General features: G+C 46.5%; 3 protein-coding genes across 3 annotated transcripts; 1 reads left to right on the top strand and 2 right to left on the bottom strand.

Moving 5' to 3' along the window:
• Positions 1-35: 35 nt before the first annotated feature.
• On the bottom strand, positions 36-3,911 carry uevld (UEV and lactate/malate dehyrogenase domains). The gene is made up of 12 exons (XM_037451368.2): positions 3,829-3,911; positions 3,281-3,365; positions 3,129-3,194; positions 2,880-3,043; positions 2,627-2,768; positions 2,445-2,539; positions 2,252-2,357; positions 1,607-1,777; positions 1,339-1,503; positions 1,145-1,232; positions 932-1,055; positions 36-849 (listed from the first exon to the last, which is right to left on the bottom strand). The coding sequence occupies exons 1-12, from the start codon at positions 3,868-3,870 to the stop codon at positions 685-687; spliced, it is 1,413 nt and encodes a 470-aa protein (XP_037307265.2). The 5' UTR covers positions 3,871-3,911; the 3' UTR covers positions 36-684.
• A 490-nt stretch (positions 3,912-4,401) lies between these two features.
• Positions 4,402-8,553, bottom strand: spty2d1 (SPT2 chromatin protein domain containing 1). Its single transcript, XM_037451367.2, has 6 exons — positions 7,997-8,553; positions 7,548-7,662; positions 5,857-7,437; positions 5,132-5,294; positions 4,979-5,056; positions 4,402-4,891 (listed from the first exon to the last, which is right to left on the bottom strand). The coding sequence occupies exons 1-6, from the start codon at positions 8,057-8,059 to the stop codon at positions 4,798-4,800; spliced, it is 2,094 nt and encodes a 697-aa protein (XP_037307264.2). The 5' UTR covers positions 8,060-8,553; the 3' UTR covers positions 4,402-4,797.
• A 1,084-nt stretch (positions 8,554-9,637) lies between these two features.
• tmem86a (transmembrane protein 86A) lies at positions 9,638-17,021 on the top strand. Its single transcript, XM_037452201.2, has 3 exons — positions 9,638-9,802; positions 13,063-13,327; positions 13,432-17,021. The coding sequence occupies exons 1-3, from the start codon at positions 9,782-9,784 to the stop codon at positions 13,857-13,859; spliced, it is 714 nt and encodes a 237-aa protein (XP_037308098.1). The 5' UTR covers positions 9,638-9,781; the 3' UTR covers positions 13,860-17,021.
• The last annotated feature ends 1,262 nt before the right edge of the window (positions 17,022-18,283 follow it).

Raw genomic sequence — 18,283 nt, 5'->3', positions numbered from 1 at the left:
CTTATGCAACTACTTGTGTTTTATAAAGAGATAAACCTTAAATGTCTGTTGTCTGCTCTTTCCCCACAGACACAATCCACATTTCTTATATTTATTGCACTCCCACAAAATTGTGTTGTTTCATTACATATTTTAGTATCTAGCAGTCCAAAGTATTTTACACAAAGTAGACAAAAGACCAAAGGAAATTTAAATATCAATGCATCGGAAACGTTAATTGCTTTGAATCTAGAAAACAAAATAACACGGCAAATATGGCCTATTAAAATATACGGGCTGTATATTAATGAGTCAACCCAAGCACCTGAATATAATTTACATTCCTCGCACTTTATCTGCCAAACACCCTCATGTTTGTAGAAAGTTACAGGTAGTTACGTCATCTTTAGTAAATGTAGTTCATCCCAAATTCAACCTGACTGACAAAAATACAATCAAAACCTTCCACATCAGGCTTCTTCAGATGCTTTTGCATTGATTAGAAAAAACACCACAAGAGTATTTTTGTTCAATAAGGATTGTTTCTCTACCCACATTTTATGCACAGTATCCAACGAGAACCTCAAAACAAAATCATGATTAAACATTATAAGACCTATTGCAGAACTTTAGAACAAACTCTAATTCATCACAGGCACCGACCGTCTGTGGCGTGTGCTCGACCCGGGAGTACAGCCCCATCCTTCATATCCTCAGCTGACCAATGAGGGCGCAAAGGGAGTCGACACTGTCTCTCAGCTTGGAGTCTTCCTCCGGCCCCAGCGACACGCCGGCCAGGCGCGTGGAGCCGTTGGATCCCATGATGCACGGCAGGCTGAGGAACACCTCGGCGCCGATGCCGCCCCAGCCCTGAAGCAAACGGAGCCACTTCGATTGCTTGCCTTGCGTCAGACACGCACACACAACGCGATCGACACTCGTGAGGTCCTACCTGAGCCAGCGTGGACACGGAGTGGGTCTTCATCTTATCCGTCAGGACGCTGTCGGTGATGTCGGCGATGGACAGACCCACGGACCACGACCGCTGGCCTCGACCCTTCATCATCCCGAAGGCTCTACGAGCAACAAGAGTTAGGAAAGAGTTTGACAATCCCCTTCCCCTGCAGGAGGAGCCCCCCCCCCCCCCCCCCGTTCGCGCCGGTACCTGTCCAACAAGGGTTTGGTGGAGTTGGATCCCGCCGCGATCTCCGGCCGCACGCCGGCGCCCGGCCCGGCCTTGCTCATCACCGCCACTGCGAGACGAACACAAAAAGGACTTGGGTCAGGGCTTGGGGAGTCCAAAGGCGACCTTTAGCAGAAGGGTCGGGAACGGGAAGACAGATTTGGGAACTCTTTCACCTTTGTTGTCCGAGAGCTCTCCGATGACCCAGGCGGGTTTGTGAGTGTTCAGGTTTATGTCCATGATGTGACTGAGCCGCTCCGAGTCCAGGTTGCAGCCCGCTCCGATCACCCGGCTCGGAGGCAGGCAGCTCTGCCGCCAGGCGACGTGGGTCATGATGTCCACTGGAACGGGGGGGAGGGGGCGGACGAGAAAGGAAAGGAGAGCGTTAACGTTGCCAAATAGGACGAGTCGGAAAAAGGGAGCCTTGGTCTCTCCGACGGCGACCTGGTTGCGAGGCGATGAGCAGCACGGCGTTGGGGCTGTAGCGAGCCAGCGTCGGGATGATTCCTCTGAACAGGTCCACGTTCGTCTGAACCACGCTCGCGTACGACTGCTCGCCGCTCCACGCGTTGGCGGTCACCACGACAACCCGGGAGCCCGCGGAGGCGGACAGATCTAGAAGAGGACGCTCGGCATTGTAACTTTGAATGGGGGAGGAGCCCTTTATTAAGTAAAGAAGTTCAGTAAAGCAGTAAAGCACTTCAGGCAAAGAACTGTTTGACATAAACAAAAATGTTGAGGGTGTCCAATTTCAAAGAAAATGAAATAAATAAATCAAAATCAAATCAAAATAAAACATTAGAATACTAAATTCTGTTTAAGGGCAACATTATTATTATTGATTATGTTGACTTGATACCTTCTTCCTTTACTCAATACTAAATAATCAATGATGCTGTGATAGTCCACAAGTGAGGCAAACCATAAAGGGGGAGGGGGGGGATACATTGTTTTCAGTTTCTTGCTGGTTAGAGAGGAGAGTCACCGGGCTGTCACAATGCTCCCGTCCAAACGGGGTGACATCACCGATGACTCAGCCGCGGGGCACGTCGAACGCGACTGGGGCGACGAGGCAGAAAAGTGACGCACCTCTGGAAACCTCAACCTGGGGAAGACGGAAAATCTCCAGATCCGTGCTGCCGCCCTTTGTCGAGCTGTCGTTGACGTCAACGAAAACAAGTCGGTCCACTTTACACTGATTACCAGAAACAAAGAGGAAGTCCATTGTCAGGGACGGAATTTCCGATACTCGTCAGAGATTGGACAATATGGAATCACATACCTTTGATAAAATGCTCATCACCGACGCCATTCCCAAGTCTCCTCCCCCGATGACAGACACCTTCTTGATCATTTGCCCTTGATGGCTGCTTCCACCTGAAATAGACATGAGTTAAGCTAACAATAGCACTCGCCTATGGAGGTAATTGTGTGGTTCTCAGGCTGCGTTTCAAAATCAGGCACCGTCGTTGATCTGTAGATTAGAAACAAACGCCAGTAGTTCCTGGGGGTCTTTGTTTTCCACGTTGGGCTTGGAGGACAGCGGAGGATGCTCCTCAAACTTCACAATCATCTCAGCCAGAAGACTCACCACGGAGGATTTGGGCTGTTACGGAGCAAGAAAAATAGAAAATAAAAAACACACACACACAAGGACTGATGAGGAACAAGATTCCGTAGAATTCTATATTTCACCCATAAAAGTATAAAATCATACATAATCCCAGCCGTGCAGCTCCGGCAGGTGAATCCGCCCTCCTGAGTCCACATGCTTGCCCACTCTGATGAACATGTTGGGGGTCGGTCTCAGGAGGCATATGGGAGGAGTGAAGGGGAACGAGTCCATCAACCACAGCTGAACGGGGAAGTTGTAGGAGCGACCTTGGGACAGGAGAATTAGGACCCCACTCTGACATTTGGCTCAGGCGGAGCACCGGGCCGCTCTAGGGTCAGAGGTCAGACTTACCTTCATACTGGACTGGGACGTTGCCTACTAGTCTCACAAGATCTTTTTGGGTGTTGTCACTAAATGCTGAAAATGATGACATGGAACAGTCCATCAGCCGCAAGAAACATATGTGATATGTAGAGATAAAAAAAAAACAAAAAAAACCTCACTGTATGTGCCTGTGGATGGAAGCATCCCAGGGAAAGTGCGATAGATCTTCTGCAGCTCCTCAACGGCAACATCGTGGAATTTGTACTAACACCCAGATGTAAAAAGAAAAGTGTAAAAGCACCATTTGAATTTCTGTACATGTATATGCTTGATTAGTGTCTGATCCGTAAAAAAAGGAAAGTTAGAGTTTACAATGTGTGCTACATCAGATTAAGGCCTTTTAAGAGTTTAGCTTACAAGCGCATTTCGCTGCACTCATCAAAACGGTGAGATGACATAAGCGGTGCTGCGGATTAATATGAATGACTTTGGCAAAGACGCTATGATCGGTCCAGGGGCAGCAGTTTGTTATTCACCGCGAAACCCTCTTTGCTAGGCTCGTTTGTTTTCGTCTACCGGGGGGGGGATGTTTAAGTCAAGCCGGTTCAGCCAGTCGGGGGCGCCTTCACGTCGCTGCTCTGCATCGACTTGGGATGGTTTGGATCTTAAAAACGCGCCGCTGCTCATCGGTATCATAAACTGTGGAACTTCGGGGATGTTTACTGACCTTAGAGAGGATCCGCTGGATTTTCTCTGAGCTGAGGTCCATCTATTGAAGTTCAACCACGACCAATATTTGGGGGGGGGGGGGCGCTTTCGGACGTCTGCGTGCGACTTCCACTTGAACAACAATCAACTTCCGCAAACTTTCAAGAGCAGCTAAGAGAAACGACAGACTCCGCCCCCCTTGTGACGTCATGTACGGCGAGCCGGGAGGGAAGAAATGTCACAACTTCAGAAAAGCACCGTCCAGTCGATAAGAATGCGTTTAGTAAATAAATTAAAAATTAAAAACATATTTTAGAAACAAGACATCGCATAATATATTACCGAAACAAAAAATCATAAATGTTCTATGCACGCTAGTAGTGGGGTTGTTAATAAAAGTATATATAAATATAACTTTGATGCAAAACAATTAAATAAAACAAGCAATTCTTTATCTGAACTCCCTTTTAAAGCACAACACAGTAAGTGGTTATGTTTTCTGCATATTTCATTTACTTCTAAATCAAAGTTTTAGAAAAATACGCAACAAATTCTGCTGAAAAATAGCATTTCATCATAACTTATAGTGTCATTGTTAGTTTAAAAAAAAAGAAAAAGAAAAAAACACTTCAATTTTTAACGTTCTCAGGTCCTTTCAGAAATTGAGATCACTGCAGAGTGGGGGAAATAAATAGTACAACAGAGAAATGTAAGATTGTTTTTGTTGCAGACTAATGCCTGAATGATTTACACGTATTTTGCATTTGACATTTTCAGGTTGTCTTTGAAAAACATTTTCTTTTCCTGTGGAGACGTGGCCACGTGTTTGGGTCCAATCATATTGAGAGAAGCAGAGAGAAAGCAACGGCAGTCGAGGTGGCCACAGTCACTGAGCTTCAACGCAGATCGGCGGTCCCATCTTTCAGGACAAACAGTATATAGTTTTTTTTCATTTTCTTTTTTATTCCTCATCAAAGAAAAACAGCCTTCAGTTCTTTTTTTTCCTCTTGGCCTTTAGCATGTTGAGGTCCTCCAGCTCTCTTTTCTCCTCCTCCAGATCCTCCTGCACAGCCATTCTCAGGCTGAAGAAAGCAGAAATAAATTACATTAAATAAACATAATAAATATACCAGTATGGAGACAGATTATTTTTTTTGTTGTCATCTCACCTCCTGGCCTCCTCTTTTTGCATATCTCTCCAACTGCTCTCCATGAATTTAAGTGCATAGTCACTCTCATCCTTGTACCTGAGGAGGTTTAAAGCAATTAGTATTTTTTTATCGAGAAACGTAAAACGGACTTGAAGATGCGAGGGCACTCACTTTTTCCGATCGTAGCCAAATATTTCTTTAATGTGCCTGGAAATGTCGTCCTGCGGTTCATCTCCATCGTCAATGAAATCGTCCATTTCAGAGTCAAACTCGTCTTCGTCGTCGTCGTCGTATTTCCTCTTGTATGCAGAGGTGATGGGTGGTAACATCGTACCTTGGTAATAAACACAGAAATCTATTTTGAGTTTGGGTATTGGCTTTTGGCTATTTGCTACATACACACAAAAAAAAAGTTCTGTCCCTCTGTGTTGAAAAGACTCTGACCCGACAGGAACGACGAAGGCTGCTGAGTGCTGCTGACATACTTTCATTCATTTCAGCTGACAAGCGCTTAGGCCTGTAATAGCGGCCGTGTCATTTCAGGCTTTGACCACGTTGTTACACTATGTTGCATCAAAACACGCACTGTTGTACATTGTTGCTAACTGGCTAGTCGGCAGCGCTTTGTTGTGTTGTATACACAATGAGTGTATACAATATGCATGGATACTCTAAAGCTATGCACTGAAAATGTACTTCTAATTTAGTACATTTTTCTAGTTTACTTTGTTACAAGGACGCAGCTGCTGGGATTCAAACCCAGTCAGTAAAAGCATGTAAGCTTAATGTTAATATCATTCATGTTCATTTAGTTTCAGCAAATATACAGTTTTTATAATATATTATTAGCAGTCAGTCGGTGATGCCATCTCTTTATCGACTCTCTGGATTCTTACCCGGTGGTCTGTTCATCATAGGTCTCTGTGGCATTCCTGGTCTCGGCGCCATTCCCGGTCTCTGCAGCATTCCCGGGTTCTGCGGCATGCCCGGCCGAGGGGGGACGCCTGGTCGGGGGACGCCCGGTCGGGGTCCGCCGAAATTCTTGGACGAAATGGTCTCGGACACCACGGTGCACTTGGAGCTTCCGGGTCCCGTTGCGACGCTGCCAGTCGGCCGCCCGGGTGCTGGTCCTCCACGGCCACGGCCACTCCCCGGAGGTCGGGATGCGCCCCCTCTAGGGGGACCCTGTAGGCCGCGCCCACCCGGCCTCGCCTGTGGAACACCACCGGCCCTCGCCTGGGGCGTGCCTTCAGGCCTCGACTGGGGTTGGTTCGCTGCCCTGGGGGGGGCGCCCGATGAAGGTCTCATGCCCGAATTCCCGCTAGACTTTACAGAGGAGTTCATTCCAGGCCTGAGAGGTTCTCCTTTTCCAGGCTTGTGGCCTCCAACCGTAGGGCCCGGCTTCAATGAGCTACCCTGACTGGGCCTGATCTGTTTGGAGCTCCCAGGTTGAGATCTTTGGCCGCTGACAGGTGTACCGGGAGCCCGGCTACCAGGAATACCTGGGGCTCTTGATGAGCTTTCTTTTTTGAGGTTAAGGTCACTTGGGGTGCTGGATTTGTGGCTAGATGAGGGCTTGAGTCCCCCTTGTTTGGCTGAAACCTGAGAAGACGTGGCTCTTGAAGTACCTTTACCGTTTACAGCACCAGATGAACTAGACGAGTTCGTCTTGGGCCTGTCTCGATCGGTGTGAGGCATCCTGGGTCTTTCTCTCTCTCTGTCGCCAACAGAGGGCCTAGAAGAAGACTGGCCTTTATCACTAGTCCGTGTTGGATTCAACTTCTTTCCTGACCCACTGGGAAGACTTTGCTTTTCGATGGAGGTCTTTTGTGGTTTCAAGCTCTTCTGCTCAGAAGTGTTTTTTCTCATTGAACTAAAAGTCGTCTGAGATTTGCCGTCTCTTTCCTTATCTGCCTTGAAATCTTTGATTGGCCTCTTAACCTTGCGCTCCAGCTCCAGTTCCCTTATCTCATCAGCTGTTCGGAGCCTTTCTTCTTTCTTTACCACCTTGGTTTTTACCTCAACAGGCTCAAACTGCTTCTTCTCTGCCAATTTGAGTAACTGTGCAAAGTTCATGGGAGGTGGAGCGGGCTTGGGTGGCCCACTGGGCTTTTTAGAGGAGGGCCTGACGCTGCTATTACTACTACCGCCACTATTTCCACTAAAACCTGTGGTCTTCCCAGGTCTCCGGAGCTCTGGCTCCTGCTCCGATTCTGAATCGGTCTGTTCATACTCGTAATTGTCTTCATCATCTTCTGGGTCAATCGAGTTATTCCTAAAACCTTCCCCATTTAAGGCCCGCTCTTCCTGCATCTCTAGTTTTGACCTTCTCTTCTTAGGAAGCTCCACCACTGGGATGCCATTGTAGCCTCGGAAATTGTCCTTAGTTCTGGAAGCCATGGCTCGTGCTTTACGGTCCGACTTCAACTCCACTCTCTTTGCTAGTAGTTCCTCCTTCTTTTTCTTCATTTGGATTTCTGAAAGAAAAGAAAAAAAGAAACACGGTGGAATTATCAACAAAGAATGCACTCTGCACAGCACCAATGTGGCTGTCAAATCCGTGTTATCCATCCGAACTTTGCATTACCTTTCTTCTTGCTCTCACAGGTTTGTTTCTTCAGAAGCGCCTGCACAGCTGATGGATTTACACCTTTTGACCTCGGGTCCTTTTTGGGTGGTGCAGCTTGTAAACTGTATCGCTTCTGCTCAAAGAGACACATTTTATTACATGAACATTCAGGGCACAAGGAGCGTGAAGCATGCTTTCTTGACTATTTGCACTTCTCAAATGCATCACTGGACACGGTGGCCTACGGATCAATATTGATGGCAAAAAAATTAAAATGTGTTAACGTTTTAGTAAACGTCTCGCATGCGAGGGGAAAGTTAGCGGCTAAGTTAGCTAACTGTTAGCTACTTCATCAGATCTCCTCTGACAGATGAGCTGGCACTTGTGTGCTCAGTAGATTTGCCACAAATCCCCACTTCACCGTTCGGCCTGAGTAAATTCAGCGCAAGTGACCGCCTTTAACTCACCTGTGAGTTGCTGGGAGCCCGATTTTGCGTGGCAATGTCCAATATGTTGTCAAAGTCCATCATTTTGGCAGAGGTGATACAGGCTGGCTATTTGAAATGAATCAGGGAAGACAACAGCAGGGGTGCTAATGCTATCGTCAGCGTTTAGCGCACACACCGAGGAGGTAGGCACGGGATGTAGCGCAACCAAACGACACTTAAATGGCTAAAAAAAACACCACCTAATCAAAAGTAGTCCAGTAGAGGAAAATCGGTATATTAAACTGTCAACCCTACTTTATTTCACCGACTTTCTTTAGCACATGCTAGCGACGTTAGCATAAGCTAGCCTTACGTTTACTAACGCTTGGCAACCCCCAACCCCGAAAGGCGCTTTTTTTGTACCGAGCTTACACAAGAAACTAAGACCAGAGCCATTAAAAACCCATACAATTAAATTTGATTGACAGAAGATGACTAAAACTAAAGCAGAATGTTAAGACTGCTGTTGGTAGAGACCTCAGCGAAAGAGGCAGACAGGAGGAGCCAAAGAGTACTTTAAGGAAGTGAGATAACTCACTCGTGCGCGTATCCGTCTTCGTAATATAACAAAGAGTTGTGTATATAGTGGCACCTCAATATGTATGAGGTTATGTTTTTGGTCTTGGATTGATAATATATTTCCAATCATAACAAAAAACGTACCATGTTACACACAATACTATTAGGAACACTTATTCAAACTTAACTTATTCAGGCCAGAGAACAAAAGGGTTCCAATGACGTCACTCCATTTGCCTTTTTTAAAAAACATTTTTAGAAACACAATAGGAAAAGATCAACAACACCGATGTACCAAGTTGTATGTGTCAGCTCTATGGTCTCTTGTCCATGTTAAAATGACGTTGACAGTTGGAGACCACATGATGTCGCTAGTTAACATTAATTGTACGTCATTACATGGGGCCATTCTTCCAGTTCTAAGTACATTTTTGTTTAGTATTCGTCAGTGAGTAAAAAGTCTTTAAGATCAAAAATCTCTCTGTGTGTGTGTGTGTGTGTGTGTGTGTGTGTGTGTGTGTGTGTGTGTGTGTGTGTGTGAGAGAGAGAGAGAGAGAGAGAGAGAGAGAGAGAGAGAGAGATTCATTAAATCATCTTTTTAATATTTCCGAATTTCTCCTTTTGGGATTCAACTAATGTGAATTAAAGATGTTAGGAGGAAACGTTTGCTAATGACTAATTTAAGACAAGCAGGCGCCAGATCTTAAACTTTGAGAAATTGGTCTGACGAAATACAATGTATTTTGGTAAAATCGATGCAATCAATAATCCTTGTATCTTATTCGATCAACGTTTCGATCACATAGACATGTTTTCCAGGGTGGTTTTCCATGGTCTGAATTGATAACTCCTAACCTGACACAACAACTATTAGTAATAATAATAGTAATAGTATTTTTAGAGAGTAATCAATATTAAACTTTCCACAAGCTCCCTTTCTGTGAATGTAAATAATGGCCATCTGCTCCGGTAAGTAAACAGCAAACTGATCCTCCTATCCTGGCGTCCCTCACGTCTTGTCCCGCCCCACTCACTGCCATCCGCCGCGCCTATTGGATAACAGACAATGGTCCCGCCCACAGCATGGCTTGTCTCTCGCTTCCTACTGGACGTCGGACCGCCCATCGGAGCGAAGACAAAAACAATCGGCATCCCGCAGCCAGTACAACATAAACAGGGGAAAGCCCAAAGCTGATACTACCGTTAAATACCTTTCTCCCCGACACGGACACCACCGACAGAGAAATGGTTTCTCCGGTGACAGTGGTGAGTATCTTCTTCTTCTTCAAGTCAGCGTTGGTCATTTTCACAAACTAAACAGGAATAACGGGAGCTATTTTAGCTAACAATGCATGTCAACTCGACCGAAACTACAACTCTCCATCTTCATGTCTGTACCATGCAGTACATTGTCTCGTGTTATATTTTTTTCGACTTGGACGTGCACTGCGCGCTCATTAGTTTACGTATTGAATTCGCAATTAATATCAGTCTGGTCAACCTGTTCAGCCCGTCGCCTCGCTGTGTGCAGGGAGCATGAACTTTTATTAAACGCTGCGGCCCTTTTACTGGACATCTCGACCCGTTTTTTTTTTAGCAGTCTCGCTCGGCCACAAGCACGAGGACGTTTCCACACATTTCCAAAGGCAGTCCGTTACAAAAACGAAAAAAAACTGTCATGTGACAACTTTTTTTTTTTGTCTGTGCTTTTTTTGTTTTGTTTCCCTTCCTCTCAGCAACGCATGCGCATCTCGTCTCATCTCCTTTGCCGCAGCTCTGCTTTACATCCAGTCTATTCTTTACCAATCCACCGGCTACAGAATTGATTTTGGTGCCATTGCAGGAAATTGGCCATTCTGAAACCAAAATGAAGGAAAAGCCTTTTTTGGCTCCTCGTGCAGGGGCCAGCTGGGCCTGTAGTGACCCCTGTGGTGTAGCCTGTGTGACACCTGCAAAAGGTGTCTATACGAAGAAACGCTCGCCATAAAAAAGTTGCTTTACATTAGATTTTGCCGAGGCTTTCATCGAAGCCGACTTACCATAGGTGCATTAAATCAAGAGGGTGCAGACCGAGAACCACAAGAATCAAGAAAGTGCAATTTTCTTCAAGAAAGCCAACTACTAAGTGCTATAAGTAAGTTCCATCTAAAGGGCCACCTGGTCAACATGATGCTGTGCCGGAGTTGCAAAAGCCCCGCATCAACTATTTGTGTGTTAAAAGGGAGGCTTGTACTGAGACTAAGCCAGTTAATGTGCCTTATTCTTTGTGATCAGCGGTCCCCGCGTGTTGTACGCTTTGTAAATTAGATTCACATTTAAAAAGCTACATTTCAATGACCAATGCTCCATGCCATCCGGAGAACTAAGTTCAGTGCTCATAAAGTAGCTGATTCACTTTTGTCTCGTACAGATGTTCTCCATTCAGCACGTACTGTGCTTGACTACTGTGGTCTTTGACGTTTCTGGCTATCGTCGAGGCGTCCGCGCATTGTGTTTAGTTCCCGAATGTTTTTACAGCACGAAGATACACGTTTCAGCCGAGATCAGTTTTTCTTTCTGTAGAAGAGCACCTGCATGTATTGCGGAGCAGATGACCTTAAGTGAGCCTTGGATTTGAAGCGGCTGTAAGAGGGATCCTTCCCATGCCAACGCTCTGTGATGCTACACGGAAATAAAGTTGTCACATGACTCACATGCCAGCTGTGCCTGCCAGGACCAAACTTCTATTACAGTGACCCCTCTGCCAAATCGCATACGCAAGACTTTACAGGTCCTTTTGAATGTTTCCAACACGCAAGCGTCTGACCCAGAACAACAAAGGAATGGATGTTAACTCTGGATGTTGGTCCATGCTTCAATGTACAGCTTTTGTTGCTTGGCACAGAATTATTGGCGCCTCACGGCTGCTTGTAACTTCAAGAAGTGCGTTCAGGAGACGAGTTTGGGCTCGGGGTTTGTAATCATTTGCTTGCGTTGAAAAGTACATGGATTCTTAGTTTAAAACAGCCGAAGAGGCGGTCCATCTCTGTAATAGCTTTAAAAAAAAAAACCTCTATTGCTTGTTCGCAACCGTGTAAATGCAGTAAATCATTAACTAGATTATGGTTCAACACGGCTCAGAGGCAGGAGGGGTTTGCAGCCAGTTGACTGTGTTGCAGCACTTCTGCAAACAGCCCCCATTTACAACGTGATCATTCGGATGGCGAGGTGATAACAAAATGATTATTTTCGTTTGCCTCCCAAATGAGGCGGAGTGTTCGGCGGGCGACAGCTGACTCCAGACAAACTGACGCCTCGATCAAGGCCAGTGGAGTAAGTTCCAGCTGAGACGACATGAACCCCGGGCCATCTCATTCAGGTACAACGAAGGAACAAAAACCTCCCGTCTGCTGGAGAGCAGTTCATGAGTTCTACCGGGCCATTAGGCCTTCTTGGGTGTGACAATTTGATGCAATGTGTTAGAGGGGAATTGCAGCAGATGTTACCACGGTAATGTTGGAGGTGGTTTGAGAAAAATGTCTTTCATTCGCTTTGAGTATTCCTATTTTTTTTTTTTTTTCAAACGCAGACTTTCCGTCCAGCTAACGTTCAAATGAGGCAGACATTTCTTGGACGTTGTGTGTGCGATGTGAAGTTGGTGTTTGCCCATTGTGTGGATGCAACATGTTGACATGAACAACAGGGGAAGGGAAACTGTAAATAATGGCTCGGACGCAGCATGAATAGGACCAAAGGTTCTGGGAATCTTTGACTTCCTCCCACCTTTCTCCATTGAATCGCTTGTCAAATCCCAGAAGAAGGTGTTTTTGTTTTTTCCTACAACGCTTGTGACCGTGTGTGAACGTGTGTGTGTGTGAGTGTGTGTGTGTGTCGGATCCGTCTTTTTTTCCCGCTGTCACATGACTCTGATCAGCTACAACAGGGCAGGCTGGAGGTCAAACACCATCCAAACCTGGCTGGTAAATTGGTCCGTACAAATCAGCATAAACCACCTTTTTTTCTCACCTTTTGCTTCTCTGTCCCCAACTCACGGGTCAAATCCTAATTCTAGCTGTCATCTGAATGCTTGTGGGGGATTTTTCCAGCTTCCTTCTCTGCCCTACTTACTCCTTCTTTTGTGAGAGATGGATACTGGAAAATAGTGACCCTTTTCCCTTTAGCGCCATCACTATTTACTCTGGTGCCTCTTTGGATTTGGACAAAAGAGAAATTTGACCTGTGACACAGCTTGAAAAGAGAAATTTAGACCTGCCAATCAGGTGTCAAAAACCTTCCAATCAAAGAGAGGAGGGGAAGAGGTTACAGGGAGTCAAAGAAACAGCCGTGACGCCTGTTGCGTTGACCCTTTTATTTGCTGTATCTGCAGAGTTTCACCCTGTTCCTGTGATATACTTCAAGCCCGCTTACCCCCCCGAGACAAATGACCTTTTGATAGGCCCCCGGTTGCAGCAGCGTCAACGTTGACCTCGCGTCAGTGCAGCCAGCCGTGGCAAAATTAACAATGTCGATATTTCGTCTGCTTTCAGGTCAAGAGCGAAGGCCCAAAGCTGGTGCCGTTCTTCAAGGCAACCTGTGTGTACTTTGTCCTGTGGCTTCCCACCTCGAGCCCGTCCTGGTTCAGCGCTCTAATCAAATGTCTACCCATCTTCTGCCTCTGGGTGTTTCTGCTGGCTCATGGATTCAGCTTCCTCGGTGCTCATTCCAGTGCACGCAAGATCCTGGCGGGCCTCATCTTCTCTTCTCTGGGTGATGCCTTTCTCATCTGGCAGGAGCAGGGCTACTTTGTTCACGGTGAGGAGAGACGTTTTCGTTTCCTTCACTTTGTGCTTCAGGCTTTGTGTGTTTTGCATCCGACGAATGCAGATTGTAAGATTTGTATTTCCGACGTCCCGCAGGCCTTCTGATGTTTGCTATCACCCACATCCTCTACTCGTCGGCCTTTGGGATGAAGCCCGTCAACGCGTCCGCCGGCCTGGCCATCGCCGCCGTGTCCTCTGTGAGCTACATGCTGCTGTACCCCTACCTGTCCGGCCCCTTCACCTACCTGGTGGCCGTCTACGTGGCTCTGATCGGCTTCATGGCTTGGAGGGCCATAGCGGGCCTGCAGCTGGCCAACGACCTCTGGACCTGGACCAAGCTGTCCGCCTGCCTGGGCTCGGTGCTCTTTATGGTCTCCGACCTCACCATCGCCGTCAACAAGTTCTGCTTCCCCGTGCCGTACTCGCGCGCCATCATCATGGCCACCTACTACGCCGCCCAGATGCTGATTGCGCTGTCGGCCGTCGAGTGCCAGGAAGCCGAGGTGGCCAGGAAGAGAATGTGAGGTGCCGCCAGGTCCGCGCCGTGCGTCCACGGATGCATCTCGCTGACGGGTCCCAGGCCTTCAGCTCGCATCTCAGTGTGACGCTCCCACGCTGTTGTTACTATGGCGACTGGTTTACCACAGTCTTCGCATGGCTAGCACCCTTCTACTAGTACGGTAGCGTCACAACTGTCCTTTTACAAAAACGGTAGTATTATCATCAGACTTTCCCCAGCAACAGTCCTACCTTCGTTCTCCGACCCCAGACTGGCTTTCAACCTAGTTACCGTGGAAACAAGCCTATTAGTATTATTAGAGAGTCTTACTTTGGCTTTAACTGATTTAATTTAAGGGGAGCATGTCACTGGGGACCCTCAAGGAATGTGTGTGTGTGTGTGTGTGAGGGATAGAGGGAGCGATTGTGTGTGTGTGTGTGTGTTTGATTAACACTCTTTACCTCTCAGTCCCATCACCCACAGTGACCACTGACTCCCACGTCCACTTTTAATGGTCCAACCAGGTTTTTGTCGTTGCTTCAGACTTTTTGAAAAGGGTTTCCTTTTTTTTTTAACCATGTGCGGCTTTTCACTCACTGAAGCGTTGTTAAATTAAGTGTTCTATCTTCAAAATGAGGAACACATCCGTACTTTATTATCTGCCGTCCCGTCCGTTGCATTTACAGATTTCCTCCCAGCAGAACGCTGTGCACTTTAGAGTTGTCCTGTGAAGGATAAAAATGACAACTAAAACTTTATTCTGCTGTAATAACTAAACCTAAAACAGCACTCAAAATGAACCCTTCTTTGAACACAATCTCACCGATTGTACATTTCTTTCAGGTGTTTTACAGAACTTTGTGACCGTGCAAATGTTGCCATTACCATAAAATAACAGCCTCACAGCGAAGAAATGGGGAGAGGAGGGAGCTGACCTGTCATGTGACAACAGTTATCCCATAATACCCACAATCATTTGTCTTTTATCCAACCCACCCTTGCCCCACTAATCCTTTTCATTTGATTCGCCCTCATGTGAGTGTGTGTGTGTGTTTGCGTGTGTGTGTGTGTGTGTGTGTGTATGTGCGTGTGTGATTGAGTGTGCGCATCTGAGAGTGCGTTCACCTGTGACAGCTCAGGAGCAACACAACGGCTGTGAAGCATCACCGTTTGCAGAAAGTACGCCACTAGACAACATGTTTTTATAAGTCTTCACGCTCTTAACCTCTGGTGTTTTATAGCATCCCCTGATGTGTTGTCGGTTAAGGGGGGACTAGAAGTAGTGTGTTATTGGATAAAAGTATACTCAAACCGGTGTCTATATATTCTTAAGGTTTAATTGGACCTTAACAGTAATTCAGTGGTACACTAGCATCCTCTAGCAAGTAGACACTCACCTTTTTAACTAGTATATGTCACTGGCATTATGATTAACTAACCACTAACTGTTTTCATCACTAAGGCAAATGGAAAAGCGATAGCTTTTGTTATTCAGTAGCTGAGTACACAATGCGCCTTTAGTGGGAGAAAATGAGCTGTATACAAAACAACGTGGCATGGAAAATAAACAGATTCCATGTTACGGGTACCTTCTAAAAAGGTCAATGACCTGGAGCTGTCGTGAGTGCCTCGCGTCAGCCACCCATGGCGGATCTGCAGTCTGACCACGGCACGCCATCCTCATCAAAAGCCGCCCACGGTCTCTGTTTGACCGGGAAAGACACCGAGCCCAAGAGTCCCCTCCCGCCGCCGCCGCACGCACGCTTCCTCAATCCCCTTTTGGGCTCGTCAGCGCTTTAGTTCTCATCACCCTCTCTGCGCGCGGCCGGCATCCCACCCGTGTGGTGTTCCTTCCAGCATTACTGGAACCTACCCCCCTCCCCCACACACACACACACACCCTCCCTTCCGGTGTGCAGTCTGAAATCAGACCTAGAGGATAGAGGGAGTTACGGGTCAGGCCGCCCTACTCGTCCTTACTGCGTGGGCTTCTCCTGTAAGCACAGTTCCCAGTGGATAGCTTCCAGAAGACCGGCCTTACTTTGAAGGGCCTTTCTGGGATCATCTCACGTGGTTCCACCCGGCAGCTCGGGACCTTCTCCGTGACTTTGTTTCGTTTTAATTCTCTCCTCCAGCGCAGATGACCCAAGCTGAAAAAGCATAAAAGGAAGCTAAACACATTTCACTTCGAGTTGCGCTTGTTAGCCTCGGAGCCCTCTCGTGTGTCAAACAGCCTTTTGTTTTGAGGCCCCCCCCCCACACACCCGTGGTGCACAAGTCATTGGTGAGCGATACTGTAGCTGTGGTGAAATAGGACACGCAGGGGAAGACTCCTTTTCCATCCTATGTGCGAGCCAGAAGGTATCGTAGAGAGCTGTGGGAGACCAGTGTGGATGGGATTAATCAGCCAGATCCAGGGGCCGTTGATTGAACCGCTTGCCGCTTCTTCTTTTTGCTGTTGTGTGTTGGGTTGTTTTATCTGATGCTGGTAATGCGCTGCGCTGTACCCTCTGCAGATCTTAATCACGCGTGTCAAGTGGGTTGAAAGTGACTCATCCAGGTCAACGCTCATCCACAGTGATGGGCTGCAAAGTGCACCCGACTGACGACGTCTCCTCTTTGCATACATCGTACATCATACATCTGAAGCTACTGTGTGCTGCACTTCTCTGTAATCAGAGGCCAGTCCATCTCTCTCGAAGCAGCTGCTGCTGGGTTTGAAGCGAAATGATCCTCGTGTACTGTAACCTTTTAGTATTTGCTCCTTGTTCCTTTATCTCCTTACATTTCTGCTTCGAGAGATACAACAGAAGCTGGTTTTAATGTTAAGGGTTTAATCACAATAAAGTGGCATTTTTGAAGTGTTACAAGCCTTTATATATATATGAACTCTCTTTTTACGTTATCCTTTTATTTGCAGAAAGGTAACTCCAAATGCTGTTTTTGCCTGTCTCTGTGGAAAGAAATCTTTTCTTTTTTTGATGGTCCTGACTTCATTTCATGAACAAATGTTTATTTCCCTTATTTATCTCTTCTTTTTATTTCTGTGATATTTCTCACCCCATCATCCTTGATTCAGTTTTTTTCTTTTTTAATGAACGTAGAGATGAAATAGTTCTGCTGTAGTGAACTGATATGAATGTGAATATCTATTGGAAAAATAAATGAAAATACAATGCAAATTCAACATGAGATCCTTTTGGCGTTTCCTGGTGTTTACTAGAATCAATTGTACCTCATTCAAAGTGCTGATCCTTATGACTGCTCAGGGTTGTGTATTTCTACAGAAGCTGTGAGCAGAGCTCTGTTCTAGTAACTACAGCTGCACTCTTTTGTCCGGCCGAGGTGGAAAATGTGCTCTCAGCAGGCTTCAACTTCTTGGAAACTACCAGAACTTCCCCTTGGACTTCTCGTCCTGCTTGTTCTTTTCTTTCTTTATCTCATAGCGTAGAGCCAATCCCTTCCAAATGAGTCTCATTCATCAGCACCAATGGTCTCAATAAATGTGGAAGACATGACAATACTTCTTCTGGCGTATAATATTGCCTTATTCTACTTATGTATTGGATAATCCTGTAACTATTTGGTCCCTTTGAGCGCAGGAGCCCTATTAGTTATTAGTTATGACTGTTGACCTAGATTGTGATTCAGCTGTCTCCACCAGGGTGCTTCATTTACTTGAGCCTGGCAGACAGACGTTACCAGTCCCGTGGTGGCTGCAGAGAAACGCTTGAGTTCCCTTTGAGCCAGCGCACTGACGTCAGGGTGGAAAGGGGTCGCGACCCCCCTTCTGTCTATTCGGCAGCTCTCTGCCGGACCACGCTGCCTTTCTCGGGCCGGCAGCGGCAGCCCTTTTGGAGGCTGCCGGAGCCTCTTCAACCCGGAGGGAAGTCGTCACACGAAGTAAAAGCACGACTTTCTGTCTCAAAGGCTCAAACGAAATCTGCACTAAAAATGTATTTGATGAACGGTGTTGACTTTTTACACGTAGTTCTCAAGTCTTAGGCTGATGCTGATGGACCGTATCAAGGCTCCCAGTGAGCTTGTAAGAGCTGACATGCCAAGTTGGTCACCTGGCCTCAATCCAACTCATTTGTTTCACTGAACGCAATAAATGCAAAAAGGTGCATGAAACAACTTGGAATTTAAATTGGCTGCATGTCTTCTGTCAACGACTTCAAAGGATTTGCAATCAGATATGACTTATTTGCTTAACTGTCTGTCCTCTGCACTCCGATAAAGAAGGATTAACAGGTGCTTCCCAGCTTTTGTGATCATGTGGATGATAACAGCTGCAACGCTGAGAGCCGGCACCTCAGGTCCAGTAATGTTCTAGACTGAGAGCATTCAAACTAAATACTAAATACAACATCAAAACATGTTTTAGGTATGTTTGCATGTGTGTTTTGTTGTGTGTGAATGTTCTTTTTGATTCATCTAGAAAGCAGG

The sequence above is a fragment of the Pungitius pungitius genome, chromosome 6, assembly GCF_949316345.1.
Source record: "Pungitius pungitius chromosome 6, fPunPun2.1, whole genome shotgun sequence".
Lineage (NCBI taxonomy): Eukaryota > Metazoa > Chordata > Actinopteri > Perciformes > Gasterosteidae > Pungitius > Pungitius pungitius.
The sequence above is the reverse complement of the archived record's forward strand: the minus strand, read 5'-3'. Positions and strand labels throughout refer to the sequence as shown.